At 56.1% G+C, this 20613-nt stretch overlaps 4 protein-coding genes across 4 annotated transcripts; 3 read left to right on the top strand and 1 right to left on the bottom strand.

The window, feature by feature from the left end:
- Nucleotides 1–565: 565 nt before the first annotated feature.
- On the top strand, nt 566–3507 carry SLS55_004913 (uncharacterized protein; the record flags this gene model as incomplete). Its single annotated transcript, XM_066776365.1, has 6 exons — nt 566–842; nt 899–1208; nt 1277–1796; nt 1846–2337; nt 2390–2647; nt 2701–3507. The coding sequence occupies 6 exons, from the start codon at nt 566–568 to the stop codon at nt 3505–3507; spliced, it is 2664 nt and encodes an 887-aa protein (XP_066634246.1).
- Nucleotides 3508–4502: 995 nt separating this feature from the next.
- Nucleotides 4503–5232, top strand: ARF1 (Arf GTPase arf1; the record flags this gene model as incomplete). The annotated part of the gene is made up of 4 exons (XM_066776364.1): nt 4503–4650; nt 4725–4969; nt 5024–5089; nt 5140–5232. 4 exons carry the CDS (start codon nt 4503–4505, stop codon nt 5230–5232), a joined length of 552 nt encoding a protein of 183 aa, XP_066634245.1.
- A 4256-nt stretch (nt 5233–9488) lies between these two features.
- Nucleotides 9489–11160, bottom strand: SLS55_004911 (uncharacterized protein; the record flags this gene model as incomplete). Its single annotated transcript, XM_066776363.1, has 3 exons — nt 9489–10381; nt 10447–11002; nt 11056–11160. 3 exons carry the CDS (start codon nt 11158–11160, stop codon nt 9489–9491), a joined length of 1554 nt encoding a protein of 517 aa, XP_066634244.1.
- Nucleotides 11161–12250: 1090 nt separating this feature from the next.
- On the top strand, nt 12251–14563 carry SLS55_004910 (uncharacterized protein; the record flags this gene model as incomplete). The annotated part of the gene is made up of 5 exons (XM_066776362.1): nt 12251–12789; nt 12845–13373; nt 13669–13778; nt 13841–14018; nt 14195–14563. The coding sequence occupies 5 exons, from the start codon at nt 12251–12253 to the stop codon at nt 14561–14563; spliced, it is 1725 nt and encodes a 574-aa protein (XP_066634243.1).
- Between the last annotated feature and the right edge of the window lie 6050 nt (nt 14564–20613).

The following is a 20613-nucleotide window of genomic DNA, read 5'->3' as shown; positions in this document are numbered from 1 at the left end:
TGCCTGATGCCTGATCTGCACCTGTGATGGCGCCGCATTCATCGATTGATGATGATGACGAGCAGCCACAAGTCAGCTGTACGCTTTTTGGATGGCGGTGAGAAGCCGCTGAGTGGCTGCGATGCTGCGTGGTTGGCGACAGAGGTCCTGAATCAGCAAACGGGCCCTGCGGTGGTCCCGGCTGACGGGTGCGCGGCAACGGCAGCAGAAGACAGGGTTGCTGTTTCGAGCATGATTTGCGCGAGACGGAGGCCAGGACTAAAAGCTAGCGGCCGCGGGGCGGGGGCTCCAACACACGCTGATTCGGCTCGCAACCATAGCCCTGAAGGGCAATCCTGCGCCTAACCGCATTCGTGACATGTATCGCGCGTTGCTTTGCTGCCGCCTGGGCCTGAGGACTGCGGGCCAAACCTCTACTTACTCCTGCTGATGTCCAAGCGCAGAGACCGATTCCGATTCCTCCGTCCGCCGTGAACGCGCCTAAGCCGCTGCCTCGCTCCGCCAAACCCGTCCTGCCCCGCGCCCCGCTCCAAGCTGCTGCCTTGTCGCGTAAGACGGCTTCGCCATGCCCGCCCCCGACCAAGGCGACGAAGGATTCGACTTCAACGACCTCTCCCAACAGGCCGCTCGCCGCGACAGCAATGGCGCCGCCGCCCCCGACGGCCTGCCCAAGGCGAAGCGCATCGCCTGTATACTGTGTCGCAAGAGGAAGCTGAAATGCGACGGCCAGCGCCCGAGCTGCGGCACCTGCAAGAGACTGGCCCATGACTGCGCCTACGACGAGGTGCGCAAGAAGAGCGGGCCCAAGAGAGGCTACGTCAAGGCCCTGGAAGCTAGACTGCGTATGTCCGCTGCGCGACCCCAGGTAGAGCTGCCGCTGAACAAAGCCCGCCGACAGAACAAGTCGAGACGCTCCTCAAGTCCCAGGAAGGCTCCGAGGCGCATCAGCAGCAAAATCAAAATTCAAATGCTTTCCCCCCAGACCCCCAGCCCTCTGATTTCCAAGGCCAGAACATCGTGATGGACAACATGGCCCAGGTCATGGACAATGTCTTCCAGTCGGCCAGTGGCATCTCGCCCAGAGACATGCCCTCCGCCGTGCCAACTGCCTCCGCCGACAACAGCTCGAGCTCTGATCCCTTCTCTTGGGAAATGATTGGCCTGGGCTTGGACGAGCCCCTGCCGAACCAGGACATTGTCAACGAGCTGTCAGTCCTCCATGCTCCGTTCCGTGCGCCCATGTGACTCCCCAGTGCTTACCGTGCATTCCGTGTAGGACGCAGATTTACTTCGACAAATTCAATATTGTGGTGCCCATGATACACCGGCCCCGCTTCCTCGCCGCCATGAACCTCGCTCCGCACATGCGACCTCCGATCTGTTTGAGATACATCATGTGGACGCTTGCCTCTTCGACCTCGGACAAGTACTCATCCCTGCAGGAGCATTTCTACCACCGCGCCAGGAAATACATCCAAATGGACGAGATGAAGGGCCACGGAGAGTCGATGCTTACTCTCTCTCACTGCCAAACCTGGGCTCTCATTTGCAGCTACGAGTTCAAATCCATGTACTTCCCGAGAGCGTGGATTAGCGCAGGCCGAGCTGTGCGAATGGCTCAGATGATGAACTTGCATAAGATGGACGGCTCCGGACTGGATGTCAAGCAATGCTTGGCTCCGCCCAAAGACTGGACCGAGAGGGAAGAGAGAAGGCGGACGTTCTGGATGTGCTTCAACGTTGATCGCTATGCGAGCATCGGCACAGGCTGGCCAATGGCTATCGACGAGCAAGATGTAAGGAGCTTGAATGCGCAGTCCGAATCGATGCACTAACCACTAACAGATCATGACAAACCTACCCACTACCGACGAGGCGTTCGAGAAGAGCAGACCCGAAAGTTCCATATCGATGGAGCAGGCCTTGTCGGTGGGTGGTGCCTCGAGATTGACGCCTTTCGCGGGTTGCTGTGTCATGGCAGCCATGTTTGGTCGCAACCTGCTCCATCTACACCGACCGACAAGCAACGAACGGGAGGCCGACCTCAATGGCGAATTCTGGGAAAGACATCGCCGACTGGACAATATGCTCTTGAACTTGGCTTTGGCGCTGCCCGAAGAGATGCGACTTCCTGCAGGCATCAGCAACCCCAACGTGGTGTTTATGACCATGAAGATACACACCTCGGTCATTTGTTTGCACCAAGCGGCAATCTTCAAGGCCGACAAAAACAGGATGCCTGCTCACATTGCCCAGGAGAGCAAGATCAGATGCGTCACAGCTGCGTCGGAAATTGCGAGCGTAATGAGGTTAATTGCTCACATGGACACTTCAACGGTAGGTCGTCCGAAGCTGGACTTGGACAATGGCGTGCTGATATCGTCATCAGATGAACCCCTTCATTTCGTTTTGCGTCTATGTTGCAGCGCGGGTCTTCGTGCAGTATCTGAAGAACCGCCCCGGTGACGGACAAATGAACAATCACCTCCAATTCCTTCTTCAAGCCATGCAAGCACTCAAGAAGAGGAATCCATTGACCGAGTCTTTCCTCGCTCAGCTTGACCTGGACCTCGTGGGCTCCGGGATCATGTCTCCGTTTGTGGGCTCACAGAGTCTTAATACCAGTTGCACAGAACCCAAAGCTCCCGTAAGCCATACGTGTGCCCATACTTCGGGACTACCGCTGACAAAGGACTCTAGGCAACGATTCCGGTAAATACCGACAGCGTTAGCTGCGCCCCTATTTTCGACCTAAGGGAATCACAGTCGGATGCCGCGCCGATGAACGCCTTCCAGGGGGGTAACGATGGCACGGGTTCGAGGAGCCATGCCTCCAACTCGGCGGGTACAGATCCTTCGCCATTAAAAAGCCACCTCTCCAACTCGGTGGGCACAGAGCCTACGCCTGGCCCGCCATTCCATCTAGCGCAACAAGTCAACATGGACGCGGAAGCGATGCCTTTCACGTACTCACCGAAAGACCGGCACATTTTCGAGCTTCCAAGCAGACAAAGAACGCCCGGGGCAGTCACGCCTAGAGAAATGCAAGCGCAGTACTCGAGAAGTTTTGGACGGGGGGAAAGGGATGCATCTGACATGGACCTATCGCCCGACGCCGGCGGCGAGAATCCTTCTCCATCTGGATCGGGCAATTCGCAACACGTTGCATCATCCCGGTCTTCATATTCGGCGACATCTGATCGGCAGAGCAAGTCTCGTGGACAAAGCTACGGGGGCGTCATGGGCGACAATGTGTCGAATGCACCCAACGACAGCTTCAACTTCACCACGGCAGGCGACGAGTTCGACCAACTCTTCTACACGGCGACGTCGGGGGCGGGCGAGTGGGACATGAGTGGCGGCACGGGCATGACGGGGTTGACGCCTCTGCCCGAGAGCGCATGGACACAGATGCTTGACAGCGGTGGCTGGGAGGGCTTTGGCCCGGGCCACGGCACGGATGCGTTCGGTAACAGGTTAAATGAACAACGAACCAGGCAGAGATAATCGTGGCAGTGCCATTGGTCCTGCTGCGGCGGCTCCATTGCATTGCTTGGAGCCACATCTCATTTTGTGTACTAAGATATGATTCACCGGGAAGGATGGCGCACATACGGGCAACTGTACTATAGCATGACTTTTGACGATCTCCACTGGGCATGTAGAGGGAAACATGGAGTTCCTGGACACGCATCTCGATTGTCAGTCCACGATTCAGCGCTGCAGATGCGTGCAACCTGGCGCGGGCAATTGAAGCGGCAGGAGGCGCCAGTGCGGCGGCGGCGGTCAGCCCTATGTTGCCAGGCCAGCGATCTCCTTTTCATTGCTGCTGCCTTGGCCGGCGCGAGGAACAGGAAGAGGAAACCGTGGCAGGACGGCCGTGGCTGTGGCTAGCACGCAACAGGCGGCCAGGCCTTTAAAAGCGAGCAATTGCGGTGCAGCAAGCCGGCCAGCAGCAGCAGTTCCCCATTGCGATCTCCGGCGTTGCAGCAGTCACGCGCGTCAGCATCCAGACAACTCGAGCCCGCCTGTGGAGAGGATTTCGCCGCCCCACCTGAATTGGGAAAGGCGCGGCCCGTGCGAGCGCCCAGCGACAGGAAACACCGTGGACATTTCAACGACGTCTATCGCTGCGATACGCCCCATACACCCAGACTCCCTCCGCAACTCACCACCCAACAGTGCCAGAGCCGTCCGCATCCAGGTAAGTCCCCAGCCGCCGCACGCTGCTGCTCTCCTCTGCGCCCCGCCGTCAGCGTGTCTGGCCCTCCAGTCCTCCCTTAGCATGCTCTCCCGACCCGCCGCCGCCCAGCGTCCAGCCCGATCGCTCGACGCCGCGGCCGCTCGTCATCGCCCGCATCCCCCATCACGAGCCCACGAGACTGCCATCGCCTCGCGAGCCGCCTGCTGACCCGCATGCCCTGCCACAGGTCCCGGCTCGCATACACCGCTTGTTTCTGCAGCCCCCTTAGACTCCCACCCTCCAACACATCGTCGCAACCATGGGTCTCACATTCTCGAAGCTGTTCGACAAGCTATGGGGCAAGAAGGAGATGCGTATCCTGATGGTCGGTCTTGACGCCGCAGGAAAGACCACGATTCTGTACAAGCTCAAGCTCGGTGAAATCGTCACCACCATCCCCACCATCGGTGAGTTCCGCCCGCGCCCCCGCGCCCACGCGCCCGCCGCCCGCCCTGTTGCTGACGCATTGGCTGCTCTCTAGGCTTCAACGTCGAGACCGTCGAGTACAAGAACATCCAATTCACCGTGTGGGATGTCGGTGGACAGGACAAGATCCGCCCCCTGTGGAGGCATTACTTCCAGAACACGCAGGGTATCATCTTCGTCGTCGACAGCAACGATCGTGACCGTGTGGTGGAGGCCCGCGAGGAGCTGCAGCGCATGCTCAACGAGGACGAGCTGAGGGATGCTCTGCTCCTCGTCTTCGCCAACAAGCAGGATCTGCCTGTACGTTGGCCCGCCTGTGCTGTCCGCTGAAGACTTGCTGACACTGCTCTCCAGAACGCCATGAACGCCGCTGAAATCACCGACAAGCTTGGCCTCCACAGCCTCAGGCAACGCGCTTGGGTAAGTTCGGCCACACAAAGAGCACGCGACAAAGACTGACTAGGGTGCAGTACATCCAATCCACGTGCGCCACCTCGGGTGACGGTCTCTACGAGGGTCTGGAGTGGCTGAGCAACTCGCTCCGCAAGGCGGGCCACAACTAAGCGGACGAGCGATTCCCCCAATGAACGATGTAACCTCCGCAACCCTTTCCCTTAGCTCGCCTACCCACTCTCGAGCGTACACCCGGTGGAGCGATATCTTGGAGTTTGTTGTCTAGCACGTGCAAATCGGTTGGAGTGCCTCGGTTTCTTCATGACGAATCAGGAATCCAGTCATTCTGGCCAATTCGCTTTCTCCAGATGTTCTGCTTTCTGCTTATCTTGATTTTCTGCGTGGGCAAGAGGACGACAAAGAGAACGAAGTTTTTCAGGAAATTGACAGCCAAAAAATGGGGCGGCGGGGAGGAGCCAGTGCTTCTTCCTTTCGCTATGCCATTAACGACCGATCCAAATCATCTTGTCACCTTTCAATGCGGGCTGGTTACACGCTTCTTTCGGCCCCTTGTCAATCTCAGCACGCCGAACCGACTTAACTCCCTTTAGAACTTTTTTTGTTCGCCCCCCTTCTTCGCAACATCACCTCTTTAGTTTCAACTTCTTTATTAGTCTACGGCTGTTTCATGATTCTTCTGTCTTCTGTTTTAGCTTCTTACTATGGAAAGTCCTGAAATGTGCACTAAAGTCATGAAATGGGTCTAGTTTTTAAAACTACGGTTTTTTTTTTCCCTCTCTTCTTCATGACAAGGAGCTTTTTCGCTGCTACTTTTTGTTTCACAACAAACACACACACACACGAGCTACGTACTGCAAGTGGGCATACTGTTTTCTTCGAAACTTCTTTCTCTCCCGATCGATCGATGGTGGCGTGTTATGCAAAACATGTGATGACGTATGTACGTGGGTTGGGAGGGAGGGAAAAGACGAGAGGTGTGTATGCGTGTGTGTGAAAGAGAAGGGGGGAAGAAGAAAAGAAAGTGAAAAGTAGTGGTGGCTTGCTTGCTTCTTCCTTCTTTTCGTAAGTAAGCGTGAGAGAAGAGAATATGGAAGAGTAGGGGGAAAGACAAAAAACTTGGCTGTGTGTATACAAAGAAAAAGAATTGTATCGTGTCTTTTTTTTCTTTAACTCTTATGATTCTGCTTCGTTTGCTGCTGCTGCTGCCGCTGCCGTTACCTTGAGAGATGGGGGAATGGAGGGATGTTCCCTTTTTCTTCTCTTGTTTCTCATAGGTAGTGAAATTCGTCGTCTTTGCTGTTTCGCTCGGTGTTGGTGTGAGTGTTTGTGTGCCCGGCCTCTCTCGATCAAGTAAGTGATGTGTGTATGCGTGGATATATGGTGGTGTCCGTTAACATATGCGCACCTACTCCCTCTATGCTTTTATGGTTTTTGTGCGAAGGCGGGCAGTAAGTATGCTGTAAGTAGACAGATTTGCGTCCAGATCAGTGTCTCCAACTGCTCATAGTGCAACATCTCGATGAGGTAGATGCGAGTCTTTTGCCACCCGAAAGGGGAAGTGGATATTACTATTATTTTTCTCTGTGGATCGGTGGGTTTTACTTTGCTACCAGAACCCATTTTAGCTATGGCTATGGCTTGGCGGGAAGCGCTCCGAGCAATGGTAGGTACATTTACCCGCTTATAGTTCTTAGGAAGGTAAGCATGGAGGGCGCGGTGATGGGGGGGGTTCTGTCATCGTTGCCAGTCGCACACGTCTTTTTCTCCCCCCCTCTCCCTCTCCCCCTCTCTGCTTTTCCTCGCGGGTGCTGCCCCGAAAGATGTCTGCTATGACCTGTTGACGTATGCTAAGAGTTTCAGGGCGAAAGGGGATGAAACATGGAAGGGTGCTTCGGTGGGCCGGGGTTGAGGGGGTCGACAAAGAGACCAATGATCAGCGCTTCGGGGGCAACTGAGCTTACCGGTCTGGTTATCGGGTGAGATTCTGTTGGTTGGAAGGGAGGTTGCTGGCTTGTTTTCTGCTTGGAATTCTTACTCGACGGGTTGAGTTTAGATGCTTGGTCTGTGATCGGTATGCTTACCTCATTGTTTAGGCTACAGTGGGTTGTTTGCGCTACCCTGGGCTGCTTTTTAGACCAGGCTTAACCTAGTTTGCTACTTAGGCTTCTGACGAAGGTGCATGTGTCTTCTGTCTTGATCCATTCCCTTTGAATCTTGTTTAGTGCCAGTCCTGACACCATCACCCTTCTCTCCTCGTATCATGTCAACAGAGTTTTCGGAAGCTGAAACAAAAGCGAGGACCCTAAACGCAACACAAGCAATGTGAAGATGCTCTACTTAGTCAGCAATAAAGGGGCTTGGTCGTTGGGATTGAGATTCATCCCTAAACAACGCGCTGCCCGTCCTCCAAACTTTGAGGCGGTAAACGCAGCCAAGCTTGTTTTATGTGAAAGGCTAGCGGCAATAAGCCATATCGACTTGCAATTAACAGCTGCCCTCTCGTTGCCAGTGTTACTAATACCCGTGACCCTCCGTTGGCTGATTCGTACGCGTATTGTCTGCTAATACTATGGGATTTTATCAGCCGAGTTGCCTGTTAAACTAAGCCTATAACATATGATTTCTTGGTATGGCGACGTTCCTTACCATTATGAAAAGGCAGAATCGCAACTACGAAGAACGTAGGAGATGTTTATCTCACTTTCTGGCCTCTCTTTCTCTAGGGTACCCGAGTGGCTGTTAACTCCATGTGGACTTGGCCTCCCGACCGACCAGAGGAAAAAAAAAAAAAAGAAACAAAAAGCAAAACTGAAGCTGCTGCCGCAGGGAATTGAACCCAGAACTGACAGTACTGCGGCTAGCTACATGGGCGAGACCCCGCAAGATTCCCTAAGCCGGCCTATGTGCAGTGGCGCTACAGAACGGAGACACGAGGGGCCATCTCCGTTTTTCGGTATCCGTACGCTTTATCCCTCAAGCGCTGCCTAGGAGTCGTGGGCGGTTCGTAAACCATTGAACCACGTAGCCGTCATTAGCTGGATGGTAAGGGAAATGGCGGAGATGGATTATATTCCCACGCCGAAACCACCCCCCAGTGTTTCGATGGTGCGGCGTTCCTACCAGCACAATTGCCGGACCAAGTGCATTGGCAAGCAGTCACCGGCAGGTATGTGACAGACCGCGACGTGAACTTTGGAGGTGGTGCCAGTGTGATGAGCTCGGTGCTGTTTGAATAAGCCTCGAGAGGGTCGCCACGTGGTCGACGCCGAAGCTCTCACAAAAGGCTGAGCATCTCGAAGAGCTACACGGGGACCTGGACGCGTATGGCTAAACAGGAAACAAGCTTGACGGTTACGATATCGTCACTGCGGGGCATACCCACGGAGCATGCATCCAGATCGTGTTGAGACAGCATATTCTCGACGCAGGCGGTATCCGGTCCGTGAGATATACGTAAGACATAATGACATCTGTCACATGTCTTTCAGCAAGGAATCTAAGTCATATGCCAGCCAAGCATCAACATTCAACACGTATATAATTGTAGCTTACCTCTCGTTGCTGATTTCCCGACCAGCATGTTCGGTGTGCATCACCTAACGATACGACCTTTCCCCGCACTGTGGCTGTCTTGCTGTGTTTCCAATAATGCCACACTTATTTACTTGCTTCTTGCCGATCCTCACTGTGGTAATTTTCATTGTTCGCTCAAGATGGCGCTGTCTGCCGCCAACATCATCGAGTTGTATATCAGCATCATCATTCCTTTATGTCGCATTCCGGTATTCTCTAATACTGCATATTCCCAACGAAAGTTTAATGCAACTCTGTAGTGGGACTTATGTAAAGCGATCGGACCCGCAGAAAAAGAGGCAGAAAAAGAAGAAAAGGAAAGTGGTAAGGTCCTTCATTTTACGAAGTACGTTGGTGTAAAAGAAGGTACAGTTCCGAAGCACCTTTAAAAGCGGCGTGGAGTAAGATAGAAAGGTTGCTTCCTCTTTTTATTGTACCAGGCCTGGATACGAGGCGGCGTGGCATGACGCTGCAGGCTGACACGGGGCATGCCTTTTGCTCCAACGCCTCACCAAAGACCTTCGTATCGCAGTCCGACGTAACACATCAACAGACTCAAGCGTAAGTACCATATGCATCGTATCTATTGTCCGTCTAAGCTCTCATGTCTATGTTTGAAAAAGTGCCATAAAACCCGAAACGAGGGGGGTATCTCCAGACCTAACGCAAATGCCCGCTGTAGCACATCTTTTCCCCTCCGTCTATAGAAAAAGTAAAAGGAAAGCGATCGTAACCCATAGTCATGCCTCATTAGAAAAACAAAAAGAAAAAGGAAAAGGAAAAAAAAAGGAAAAAAGAAAACCAGGTCATCCTCCCACCACCCACCCATCAATCACAACCCCACCAACCCACTCACCGACAAGAACGACACCGCCAGCGCCGACAGCAAGCAGACGCGGTCCAACGCCACGCCCTTGACGCCCCAACTGTCATCATCGTCGTCACCGTCGTTACTGTTGGCATCATCCCCACCATCGCCCCCCACACACCCGCCCTTGTCCAGCCCATCATCCGCCAGCCCCACCACCTGCGGATTGAGGTTGAAGATGCCATCGGGGCAATCGGCGCTGACCTGGCCACCGCCCCTCGCAACAGCAACCAACTCACCCTTAGCATCCCTAACCTCCATACACTGCTCGCCCTCCAGCAGGGCGGTGAAGTTGCCGAAATTGAAGCCGGGCGCGAGGTCGACCTCTCCGATCTTCTTCCCGCCGCTGTATCCGCGGACGACGTGGCCGTCGGCGGCGGCGTCAGCGGCGGCGACGACGGCCCACGCGGCGACGTCGGCGGCGACCTCGTAGCCGTCGGGCTTGCCGTCGTGCAGCTCGCCCGAATCCTCGTTGGCGCACGCGGTGCGCGCGAGGACGGGCTTGTACCACAGCGCGCCGACGAATGATTTGTCCTTGTCGGCTTGCGCGGGTTGCATGTCGCCCGCGCCCAGGCCGGCCTTGAAGGCGGCGATGAAGGACGCGAGGACGGGCTGGATGGCGTTGTGCGGCGCCGCGGCCTGCGTGGCGTAGCGCGTGGGGTCGGTGTCGTTGTTCATCTCGGGCCAGATGGTGCCGAGGTAGTGCGACTCCGGGCCGTCGTTCCACGTGAGGAGCTGCGCGAATTGTGGAGTGGTTGTCATGTTGAGGATGTTGTGGATGCGCCAGGAGAGGTTTTCCTCGCCCGCGCGGTAGATGTTGGCGCCGTACGAGTTTTTGTATTGGAGCATGGACATGCCTGGCGGGGGAGTCAGTCAGTGGGGCGGTGGATGGGGATGGGGAGGACAGGGGGGGCGGGCTTACCGATCATGTAGGTCTTGTTTTGGGAGGCGGTGGAGGCCATTTGGACGTCGTCGGCGGCGTGGCTCGAGGTGGTCGACAGGCCCCGTTCCGGCCATGCCGATTCCCAGTCGAAGAGGCCGTCAATGACGCCGTCCCACTTGTGCCACCAGGATGCGGTTTGGTTGCCCTCGCCGATCATGCCGGCGAAGTCGGGCACGAAGTAGATCTTGTCGCTCCATCGGTTCCGCCAGTTCTGCCACTTCTCTTTTGAGAAGCCGCCGTTGCCGTAGGTGCTGACGAAGGGGTAGCCGTTGGGGCCTTTGTAGTAGGCTTCGTGGCCGAGGAAGTCGACGAAGAAGCCGTCGAAGTTTAAAGTGTCGTTTTGAGACCAGAGGTCCATGCTGATGAAAAGCTTGAAGTCCGGGTGGTTGTCACGGGCGTAGTCGAACATGTTGTCAAACACATCGCGAGTATATTGGGTCGATGGGTCTATAATGTTAAGGGCGAAGCCATCCAAGCCCATGGCGACGGCGTCATCGACATCCTGGTGTACATGGTCTTCGTGGATGACGCCGACCTGTGGTGGCTCGTTAGTGGTGGGGGCTGCTGGAAGGGCACTGGCTAACGGACCATGTAGTGAGCAAAGACTGCTTTCTTGTCATCTGCTGCCTGTGAGCTGGCACACAGCAAAGCCAAAGTGGCCGTGGCCAGGTACTGTAGAGCTTGGGCACGCATTTTCGTGGAGCAAAACGAGCAGGACACAGCGACGACGAAACGACAAGTCTAGAGGCCAGGCACGCATTAAAACGACTTCACGTCTGAAAAGCAGAGACTGGTGACGGCATGAGTGGAGATTGTTGGGTGCCTCGTGTCAGCCTCTTTATTGAAGTTCCAGACAGTGTCTGGCCAAGGGGGTTGGATGTCGAATCCATCACTGACGTCTCGAAGACTGGTGCTTATCTGGATGCTAAGGCCCAAAAAGGCATTACGGGGCGGCAGTGGTGCCGTCAGCGGCTATATTAGGAGCATTGCACGGGCGAAATGTGGTGGCTGCGCCCACTGAGGCTTGAATCCTGCCGGCCAAATAGCAGCCTCTCACACTTTGTCGCGACTGCCACGTTCTGCATGGCCGAGGACAGTCGCAGCTGGGCGCACAAGCAAGGGCGCGTCCACATTACCGGAACAGGCGGGCGGTGGTGCTACATGGCCCCTCGCTTCGTGGACGCAGCGGCAAAATCAGGGCTTCGTGGCTGGCCAGACCTAGACGTCGCAGTCACCAGTGGGGCCTTGGGGGCCGGGAAGGAGCGCGTGTCGGCTTGGCTCGGTGCTGCCTGGGATTGCGCCTCGCCGGAGCGGGGACTGCACGGGGATGGAGGAACGGCGTTTGATGGCAGTGCCATGTTGGAGAGGCCGTGAGAATTAAGTGTCTGATGGGGCGAAAGTGGTGGCCCGGCTTGGGCGGGAACGCCGCCGCCAAGAGAGCCACGAGTTCCCGCCCCAACACAGGGGTCCGAGAAAGGCCCGGGTGTGCGTGTCAAAAGAAGGGTCTCTATCCACTCAACCTCACCGCCCGTCTCGCCTTGGGCCTAACAGGATTCCGTGGCGTTGAAGGTTTTTCAGAACTTGTCTGACAGACAGGGTGATCGGCGTAAGCGAGAGAAATGAGAGTGTGCGAGGTGAGAGGCCGAGAGAGAAGGAAGCTGGAAGGATCCGTGGAATCCAGCCCGGAGCGGGCCAACGTGCGGCCGGGCCTTAGTCTGTCCGCTGCCCGCTCTCCGCTCTCCGCTCGCGCCTCCCGCGTTAAAGCAGCGACGGATCTTCAGCAATGGATCACATCACGTCGTCGCCGCCCCAGCTGCGCACGCTGCAGCCCGCCGCCCTGCACTCGTTCCAGCACCCTCATGATGACCGCGACGCTGCCCATGCCTTTGCCGCCGCCGCCGCCTCGGGCTCCTACCAAGTGACCCCCGCCGACGAGTCTGTCCTTTTCCAGCAGCCGGCCTTCTTGCAGAGCACCGTGCCCGATCGGGCAATTCGTTCGCAGAGGGACCCGTTGCCGCCCGCCCTAGCCGACCTGCAGCCACAACATATCTCACCCCACCAGTCCAATCCCGCTCTTTTCCAATTTTCCTCGCCGCAGGACCCGTCTTTTGCTGCTGTTGCCGCCCCCGCCCAGCCTCACGCCCGTGCTCGCGTCCATATCCAGCTGCCCGCGCCGACGGACGACACTCGAGATGGCGAGGCCGCGGCGAAGTCCGATGGCAAGCACGAAGAGCTGAGGCTTGTGCTGGACCCGCCGCGCCTGGAGCAGTGGAGAGAGCGGCTCTTCCACGTCGATGAGACGATTGTGATGACGGAGGATCAGTATGACCCAAGCACAGAACGCTCTCCGCTGGCCCCTGACCACCGTGACTGTCAGATTCCAGACGTACTGGCCGCATGTGGACAACATCTACTCGCATCGGTCAACCCAGCGCTACAAGCGCAAGCCCTTCGTCTCGCACTACTGGGACTGCCGCTTGAAGGGCCGCCCGCCAGGCACTCCCAAGTCGGATGACCCCAGCAAGAAAAAGCGCAAGCGTGTGGCCCGTGAACGTGATCTCTGCGATGTCAAGATAAAGATTACCGAGTACGAACCTGGCTCTGCCACGCCAGACAATGTAGGCCCGTTGACTGAATACCCTGTCCCGGACGCGGTGCCCCATGCCGCTCCAAACCAAGCTGGACAGCTGCAGTGGCCGCTGTCCGCTCTGCACTTGACACAGCCCGATCCGTACAACCGCAAGATCTACACGATCCAGCGTGTGAACGGCAACGGAGCGAACGGCAAGGCTGACGGCAATCCTGGTCCACACAAGCACGACCTCGAGGAGAGCGACAGGATCAAGAAGAACACTGCCATCAGGCACACGTTGAAGAACGAGAAGGACAAGAAGAAGCAGCAGCCGGTAAGGGTTATCTCCCCTTGGGATCGACGTTGGACCCTGGCATCACACGCCCCACGTGGGGACCCCGGCTATGTCGTCATACTTCCCTGACACCAACATCACCCCTCCAACCTCGACATTTCCTCCCACTTCTCCCCCCATGTCTTTGCTTTCGCAGAGGTTGCCCATCAAGCTTGCTTTGCGATATACCCTGGTCTCCGCTTCACCTCGATCTGTTGCACTGCGGCACCGAACACGGCCTCCATTGCACTCTCTTCCTTTCACCACTAGTGACAACATGTCTGACAAGCAACAGCAAACTGACACGAAGAAGACTTACCACACAAATGCCACCGGCAACGCGCTGAACACAGTCAAGAAGCATGCCGCAGAGCATGAGCTGAAGTTGTTCGGCAGTTGCTTCTGGTATGTAGCAACACATGATATGCACCGAGGCGCCCCATCTAACCGGACTCTTGTGACTGCAGCCCCTTTGTCCAGCGCGTGTGGATATCGTTGGTCTACAAAGACATCCCGTACCAGTACATTGAGGTGGACCCCTACAAGAAGCCTCAGTCGCTGCTGGAAGTCAACCCTCGTGGCCTTGTCCCTGCTTTACGGCATGGCGACTGGGGCTGCTACGAGAGCACTGTCTTGATGGAATATGTACGAACCGTTCAACGGCTCTTCGGCCAGCGATGCTGACTCGTCCCAGCTTGAAGACCTCGGTGTGGGCCGTCCTCTGATGCCTTCTGATCCCAAGCTTCGTGCGAACTGCAGACTGTGGAGTGACCATGTAGGTCGACGCTGGTGGAGTGGAAGGCTATGCTGACGTGGTATAGATCAACCGGCACTTCATCCCAGGCTTCTACCGCTTCTTGCAAGAGCAGGACGCAGAGAAGCAAGTCAAGTATGCGGAAGAGCTCAAATCAGAAATCGGCAAGCTCGTTGAAGCTGCCGACAAAGAGGGCCCCTTCTTCCTCGGCAAGGAGCTGTCTTTTGTCGATGTCCAGATGGCGCCTTGGGTGATCCGGCTCAACAGGGTGCTGAAGCCTTACCGCTCATGGCCCGAGCCGGAGGAAGGAAGTCGATGGGGGAAGTGGATGGACGCCATCGAGAACGACCCTCACGTGCAGGCGACGACTAGTACGGATAGTCTATATCTCGACAGCTACGAGCGATACGCCGGTGAGTGCTCAGTCTTTCGATGAAATCACCATCTCGGCCGAGAGGCTAACTACGGCTGCAGAGAATCGCCCAAACACTTCGCAGCTTGCAAATGCAGTGAATTCTGGGCGCGGTCTTCCGTAGTTGAACGCTTCCGTCATTCTTGCTCGTATAGCATGCGCTGGCCGTCTCGTCGTTTCTTGGCTCATGCTGGCCAGATTGTTTGTTTCACGATCGGGATACGAGATTTGCTTCGAGGTCATTTCCGTCACGTTTCCATAGGGCTTGACGACGATTATACTTTAACCTGCATCGCTTCGGATTCCTCCGAGCCGCTCGCTTGAGACCGAGCGCATCCGCTTCCGCGCACCCTTGTATCCCTGCCTGTCATCCAGATAGTCGTTATGAAGGATTTGCAGGGCGATGCTACCGCTAAGCATTTAGACCATCCGGAACCCCGCCAATCGGTCCGGTCTCAAAGGCTGTTCGATCGCATATCCTTTGCCGCGGCTTGTGCATGGCCAGTGCCGGGGCAGGGTTGGCTGCGCGGCATGTAGCATCAGAGGGACGACGATCCAACACGCGCTACATTACTCGGACGAAGTCTCTTCGGCTAAGTCCCAGGGATCTCTGCAGATCGATTTCTCTGGCTCAGCTGGAATGCGTTCGCACCTCCCCTAAGCTTCGCCTGTTCCGATGCCCTGAATCAACGCTACTCCCCTTCTCGCAGCGAAGCCGGCCGCTGCGGCAGGACGCCTACAGACTACGTCCCTTCCAACTCTGAACTCTGCTAGCAGCTATCATCGTGAAGTAACCACTGCGCAATAATGCACTCGAATCCTTCCCACTACTCATGCGGACCCGCTGAAAGTGCCTTTGCCGCGCGCTTTTTTTCTCCCTTGCGACGAGTCTCATGTCGTAGGATCGGGGGGGAAACAAGGCTGCTCGTCGTCGTCGTACCCACCCAAAAGGTGCGACGGAGACGCGCGGTTGATGACTCTCTACCTTGTCCCAGCTGCGCTCCTGCGTGCTATCCTTCGCGCCTCACTACTGCTATTGTATGATTGTATGCACCGCCTAAATGCTAGTCAGTAGTGACATCGTGACTCGCCGTCCGATCTCCCCTCCCCACTCTATCCACTCTCACTTTGCCACAACGGCGTGGTTTGAGGGTCTCAAAGCTCCCCCAGCTCATGTGCAATGCCACGAGCTCTCGCCCCGACGATTTTCTGACCGTCCGGACGTCTCGCGACGAAAAATACGTCCAAGGAAATTAATTTCATCAAGGACGAGTAACCTACGACGTTGTTAGCTCGCAAAAGAACGTTGGCTAAGTAAGATGGCGCTTGATCTTCCGGCAACGCCAATCACAATGCTCAACGCCCGCCGTCATCTATCCTCGTAGGAAAAATGATCAAAACCACAAACCTAATCTCTCTCCTCTTCCTTCCCCTCAACCCGGTGCAGCTTACAGCTTACTTCCATGGCTCCAGCCAGCCCCCGTTTACGCCTCTGCTTTTGCTCCTCCTTCCTTCCTTTGCCCCGCCGCCTCCCATTTACGCGAAACGCTAGACGCTTGCATAAGCAGCGTCGTGGTGTGTGTGTCTACGTACGGGCACGGTCCCTCCTCCACCATCCATCATTATGGTTTGTTAAATTTTTTTTTTTTTTGGTTGGGGGAGAGGGGGGGGAAAGCTTTACGATCACGCGACGTGCATGAAGCCAGGCTGTTGTTTGGCGCGCGCAAGGGAAAAAAAAAATGAGGAGGGGGGATAGTAGTAGAAGGAGCAACAAGCGCGCAGCGCAGCGCAGCGCAGCGCAGCCCCCCAGTCAGTCAGTCAGAGTTCCAGCCCCCAGCTCCAACCAATCCCGGGCAGCGCCGCCTCCCCCAGTGCCCCCAGTTCCAGCCTCCTCCCCCGCACAAAGACGAGACGAAAAACCTTGTTTCTGACTTGTGCCCTGCATGCATGATGCATCTGTGAGAGGGGGAGGGAGCGAGAGAGAGAGAGGGAGAGGAGCGAGGAACCCGAGAGAGCCGGATGCTTCTGATTGGACAAAAGGGAGGGCGCCTTCCGCTGTTTCCGGTTGCTTGTGTTGGTTCTTGCATATGCGGTCGGTCGGGCGGTCGGGCGGGCATGCAGTACCTACCTACCTACCCGCGCGCTGCCATGCTTACTGCTTTACCTCATTGTTACTACCACTACCTACCGCGGCTACCTGCCACTGAGGTTTACTGCTCCTGCTGCCACTGCTCCTTCACCACCCCCGCTCCGGCGCCGCAAGAGCTAAGAGAGCTGCGTACGTAAATCTAAACAAGTTACGTATGTACATACATGGGACGAGCCAAGGATTTGAATTCGAATGCCCTTTCCTGCACTCCATGTCATGCTGCTTCCTTGTTTCTTTTGCTTTTGCATGCAGCCTTGTCGTCGGCGGAGATGGCTCCTATTTTTCTTCTCAGTGGCAGGACTCCCGGTGTCATGTGTGTGTGTGTGTGTGTGTGTGTGTGTGTGTGTGTGTGTGTGTGTGTGTGTGGTGGGGTAACCGCTAGTTCTCCCCCCTCTTCCTCTTTGCTTGCTCCCACTGGTTGCAATCCTTCTACTGCTTATTTTTTCTTTCTTTCTTTGATTTCCTCGATCTACCCCGCTTTCTCCAATGTTACTAGCGACTAGTTTCTCGTCCCTCCCTTACCTTTTTTCCCCCGCGCAGTGTTGTTCTCCTCTTCCTCTTCCTCCTACTCCTCCGCCGCCGTATCGTATTCCGGTTGCCCTGATTGGTTCGTCACGACGGTGGTAGTAGTAGTAGTAGTAGTAACAGTAGTAACGAAAGGGGCGGCGGCGAACTATTCCTATCACGCGGAGGTGGCTGTCTGTCCCAAAAGCAAAAAGGGCAAGCGCTTTTCAGCAGAAGACGGTCCACTCCGCTCGTTGCCTGTCGCCCCTCATCTACTGCTACCACCGCAGCAAGAAGAAGAAACCCCTTTGTTGTCGAGAGAGGGGAAAGACAGTAGTAGTGCTACCAGTGAGTAGTGTCCCGCAAACCAACATGGACCCTCGCGCCCCCGTCTGCTTTGCCCTGCATGGCATACATACATACGTAGCACTTGCACTACAGGCCAGGCCCGTCCCTTGGGGGGGGGGGGGAGGGAGGGAGGGACGGGCGAGCCAAAAAGCAAAGAGGGCGGGCGACGAAAGAAAGAAAGGAAAAGAAGGAGGGTAAGGGTAAGGGAAGGAAGTGAGGGAACGGCGGCATGTTTGGTTCGCTGGATGCACTGGTGGCAACTGTCGTTGCCCGAACTACTGTAAGTAGTGGTGGTAGTAGTAAGCCATGTAGCTGCTGCTGCTGCTGCTGCTGATGCCCACTCCTCCTTTTCGGTTGCTGCTGCTGCTACCACTACTACTAGCCACCTGCTACTACTGTCGCAATCGGTGAGGAGAGAGCTGCACGCTGATCTCAAGGTCGACGTCCGGTGCTGCAACCAGTCCCACACCAGTAGTCTCTTGGATGGCACGATGGAGAAGTCGGAACTACATCGATTGCTAAGTCCGGCTTGGCATCCGTACCGGTTCGCCAAGAAGGCGGTGGGTGGGCGGCGTAGGCAGGCATGCGGGGCACCCGGAAGGAAGGAGTTTGTAGGAGAGAGAGAGAGGTACGTACTAGGAGGTTCGACTTACTCGCGGGGGTGACGTAAGTGCCGCAGCGACGTCATATCCTCAGCTCCCTCTCTCCCCACTACTCGACTGCTACATACTGCAACGCAAAAACCCCGACGATAGGGAAAGAAAAAAAAAGATGCACGCGGCGGGGCGGGGCGGGGCAGACAGGCAGGCAGGCAGGCAGGCAGGCGCAGTTTTGCTAGAGTGCCCCTCGGGTTCTCCGGCACCCTCAATCTCGCACAGCTATCCCATCTACTGCGATCGTCCCGCCCCTCCACACGTTGGCGAGATATCCAGGGAAGGAAATCCCATGACGACGGTTGCGGATCTACGGTGATCCAATCGTCCGGACCGAAGCGCGCGCGTGTTCAACAGCCTTGCCTGCCCGTTCTGACTGCGGCTGAGAAAAGAGATTGAGATGGAGCAAGGATAGGGGTGTGAAGAAAACAAAAAGGAGACAGCAACGACGGACCTAAGAGGAGGAGCAAACGCCGGAATCCTGCTTGGCCACCACCATCTCATCTTGCGCAGGATTGAGATCGAGATCGGAGATCTGAGGCGTTGTGGAGTAGTTTAGCTGTCGTAGTTCTGAAATCCGATCGAAGATTTCGGGGCTTTCTCGCTGCCTTTCCCGTCCTGCGCCGGCTTTGCCCACCCACACGCCTCACAACACAATGCCCATCCGCCCGTACCGCAATTCCCCCCCTTTCAGGATCGCATTCGTCTTCACGGGCCTTCTTTTTTTTTTTTCCCTGCATCTCTTGCTGCGACAGCTGATCCAATCGATCAGCAAACCCTGGCCCGACGGGCAGATTGGCGTCGGAGAGGGTAGTGTAGTAGTAGGCGGGCAGGGCAGCCAAGTAACCATGTAAGTATATATAGCACCGAGCTCGGACCGGGGAAGAGCAAACTGCCGCCAAGGAACAGAAATGAAACGACGCCTGACGACGACGTACACTCTTCAGCCACCAGCGGACGGCGAGCGACCGGAAAATTGCTCAAAACGACGACGCAGAGTTTTCCCCGTCACGCGTGGGACTTACTCGTACGATTGCTGCCTCTTGCGTCACCGGCAGCTGTCTTCTTGTCGGCTCGGGGACCTGTCCAGCCCAGTCCCATCGTCCCGTGTCCCGAGCTTCCCTAGCGTTCGTGCTACCAGACAAGCTTACTTTGCACCCCTGTCGCCTCGTCCCTCGACCGCAAATGTCATGCGGCGGGACTGATTGGCAGGTAGAAGCCGGATGCTGTCCACAAGCAGAAGGCAGTGTTTCGCGCTCGATATTCGCGCAGTGGCTTGTTAGTGCGCTGTCAATCAGTCGCAGAATAGGGGACGAAAGTCTAAAGGGAAAAATGACTTGGAAACAATAAAGGGAAAATCACATGCGGTGTGGCCCGCCCCTACGTGTACTGCCCCAAAGCTGCTTTCCCAATAATGACCGAGAAAGCGGGGACGATATTGAAGACGCCAAGCCAAGGAAAAGTGTTGAGTGTTGAACTGGCAGCAAATCACACAGGAGATCGGAGAGGGCACCCAAGTGAGCAGCGCTGCAGGGCAAACGCTGATCGCGGCCGTGTATCTCCAAATCCGACGGTACGTCTGAACTCTATAATCGAGCGGGCACCACGGCTTCGCCAGAAAAGGTCAGCGAAACCGACGGGCATGGCAACGAGAGCATATGCAGGGAAAACGAAACGAAAAGGCTTGCATGTCCAAGGCCCTTGTTGCAGAAATCCAAAACGCGGAGCAGGAATGTGAGAACCATGGCTGTTCTCCAGAGAGCCAAAAAAAAAAAAAAAAAGGTGCGCGGTAACACGGCGGAAAACGGTCTCCTGCGAGACTACTGTGGGTGACTGCATGCAACATGCGAACTTGCAAAGCTTGGAGAAAGAGGGGGCGTAGGTAGTGCTTTGCTCGTGAGCGGGGCTTGCGGCGACGAACCTTTCCGCCACCAACCCCAAGGGAAAACTGATCATCGTCCCTGACCACGGCGCCTATGGTGCTCAGGGTGCCCGAGACCCCAAATTCCCGAGGGCGAAACATGGTAGTAAGGAGGGGCGGCTCATGCGGGAAGGGAGAGATGGGCAGTAAAGGGAAGAGACGCAAAAGCAAAAGAAGGGTCACCTTGGGCTGGGCTTGGGACCCTGCCGTCTTGGCTTCCCTGGTGTCTCTCAAACCCTACGTCCGACGTTTGTACGGACGAGAGTGCTGATACGCTGATAGGCGGGCCGGGTGATGGGAATGAAAAGTGTGCCGATTATTTCCCATATCAGCTAGTGCCTGCAGAATAGTTGAACGGGCGGGCACGGCCGGTTCCTTGGTAGTCTCTGCACCATATCCCACATCAACCACCACTCTTTCCTTTTCCTTCTCTTGCCCGATCCCGCAACCATAAGCCCTTGCAAAAGGAGGCCCGATGAACCCAAACGAAAACGAACGT

Source organism: Diplodia seriata, assembly GCF_021436955.1.
Source record: "Diplodia seriata strain FDS-637 chromosome Unknown scaffold_4, whole genome shotgun sequence".
Taxonomy (NCBI): domain Eukaryota; kingdom Fungi; phylum Ascomycota; class Dothideomycetes; order Botryosphaeriales; family Botryosphaeriaceae; genus Diplodia; species Diplodia seriata.
This window is presented reverse-complemented; position numbering and strand designations above follow the sequence as displayed.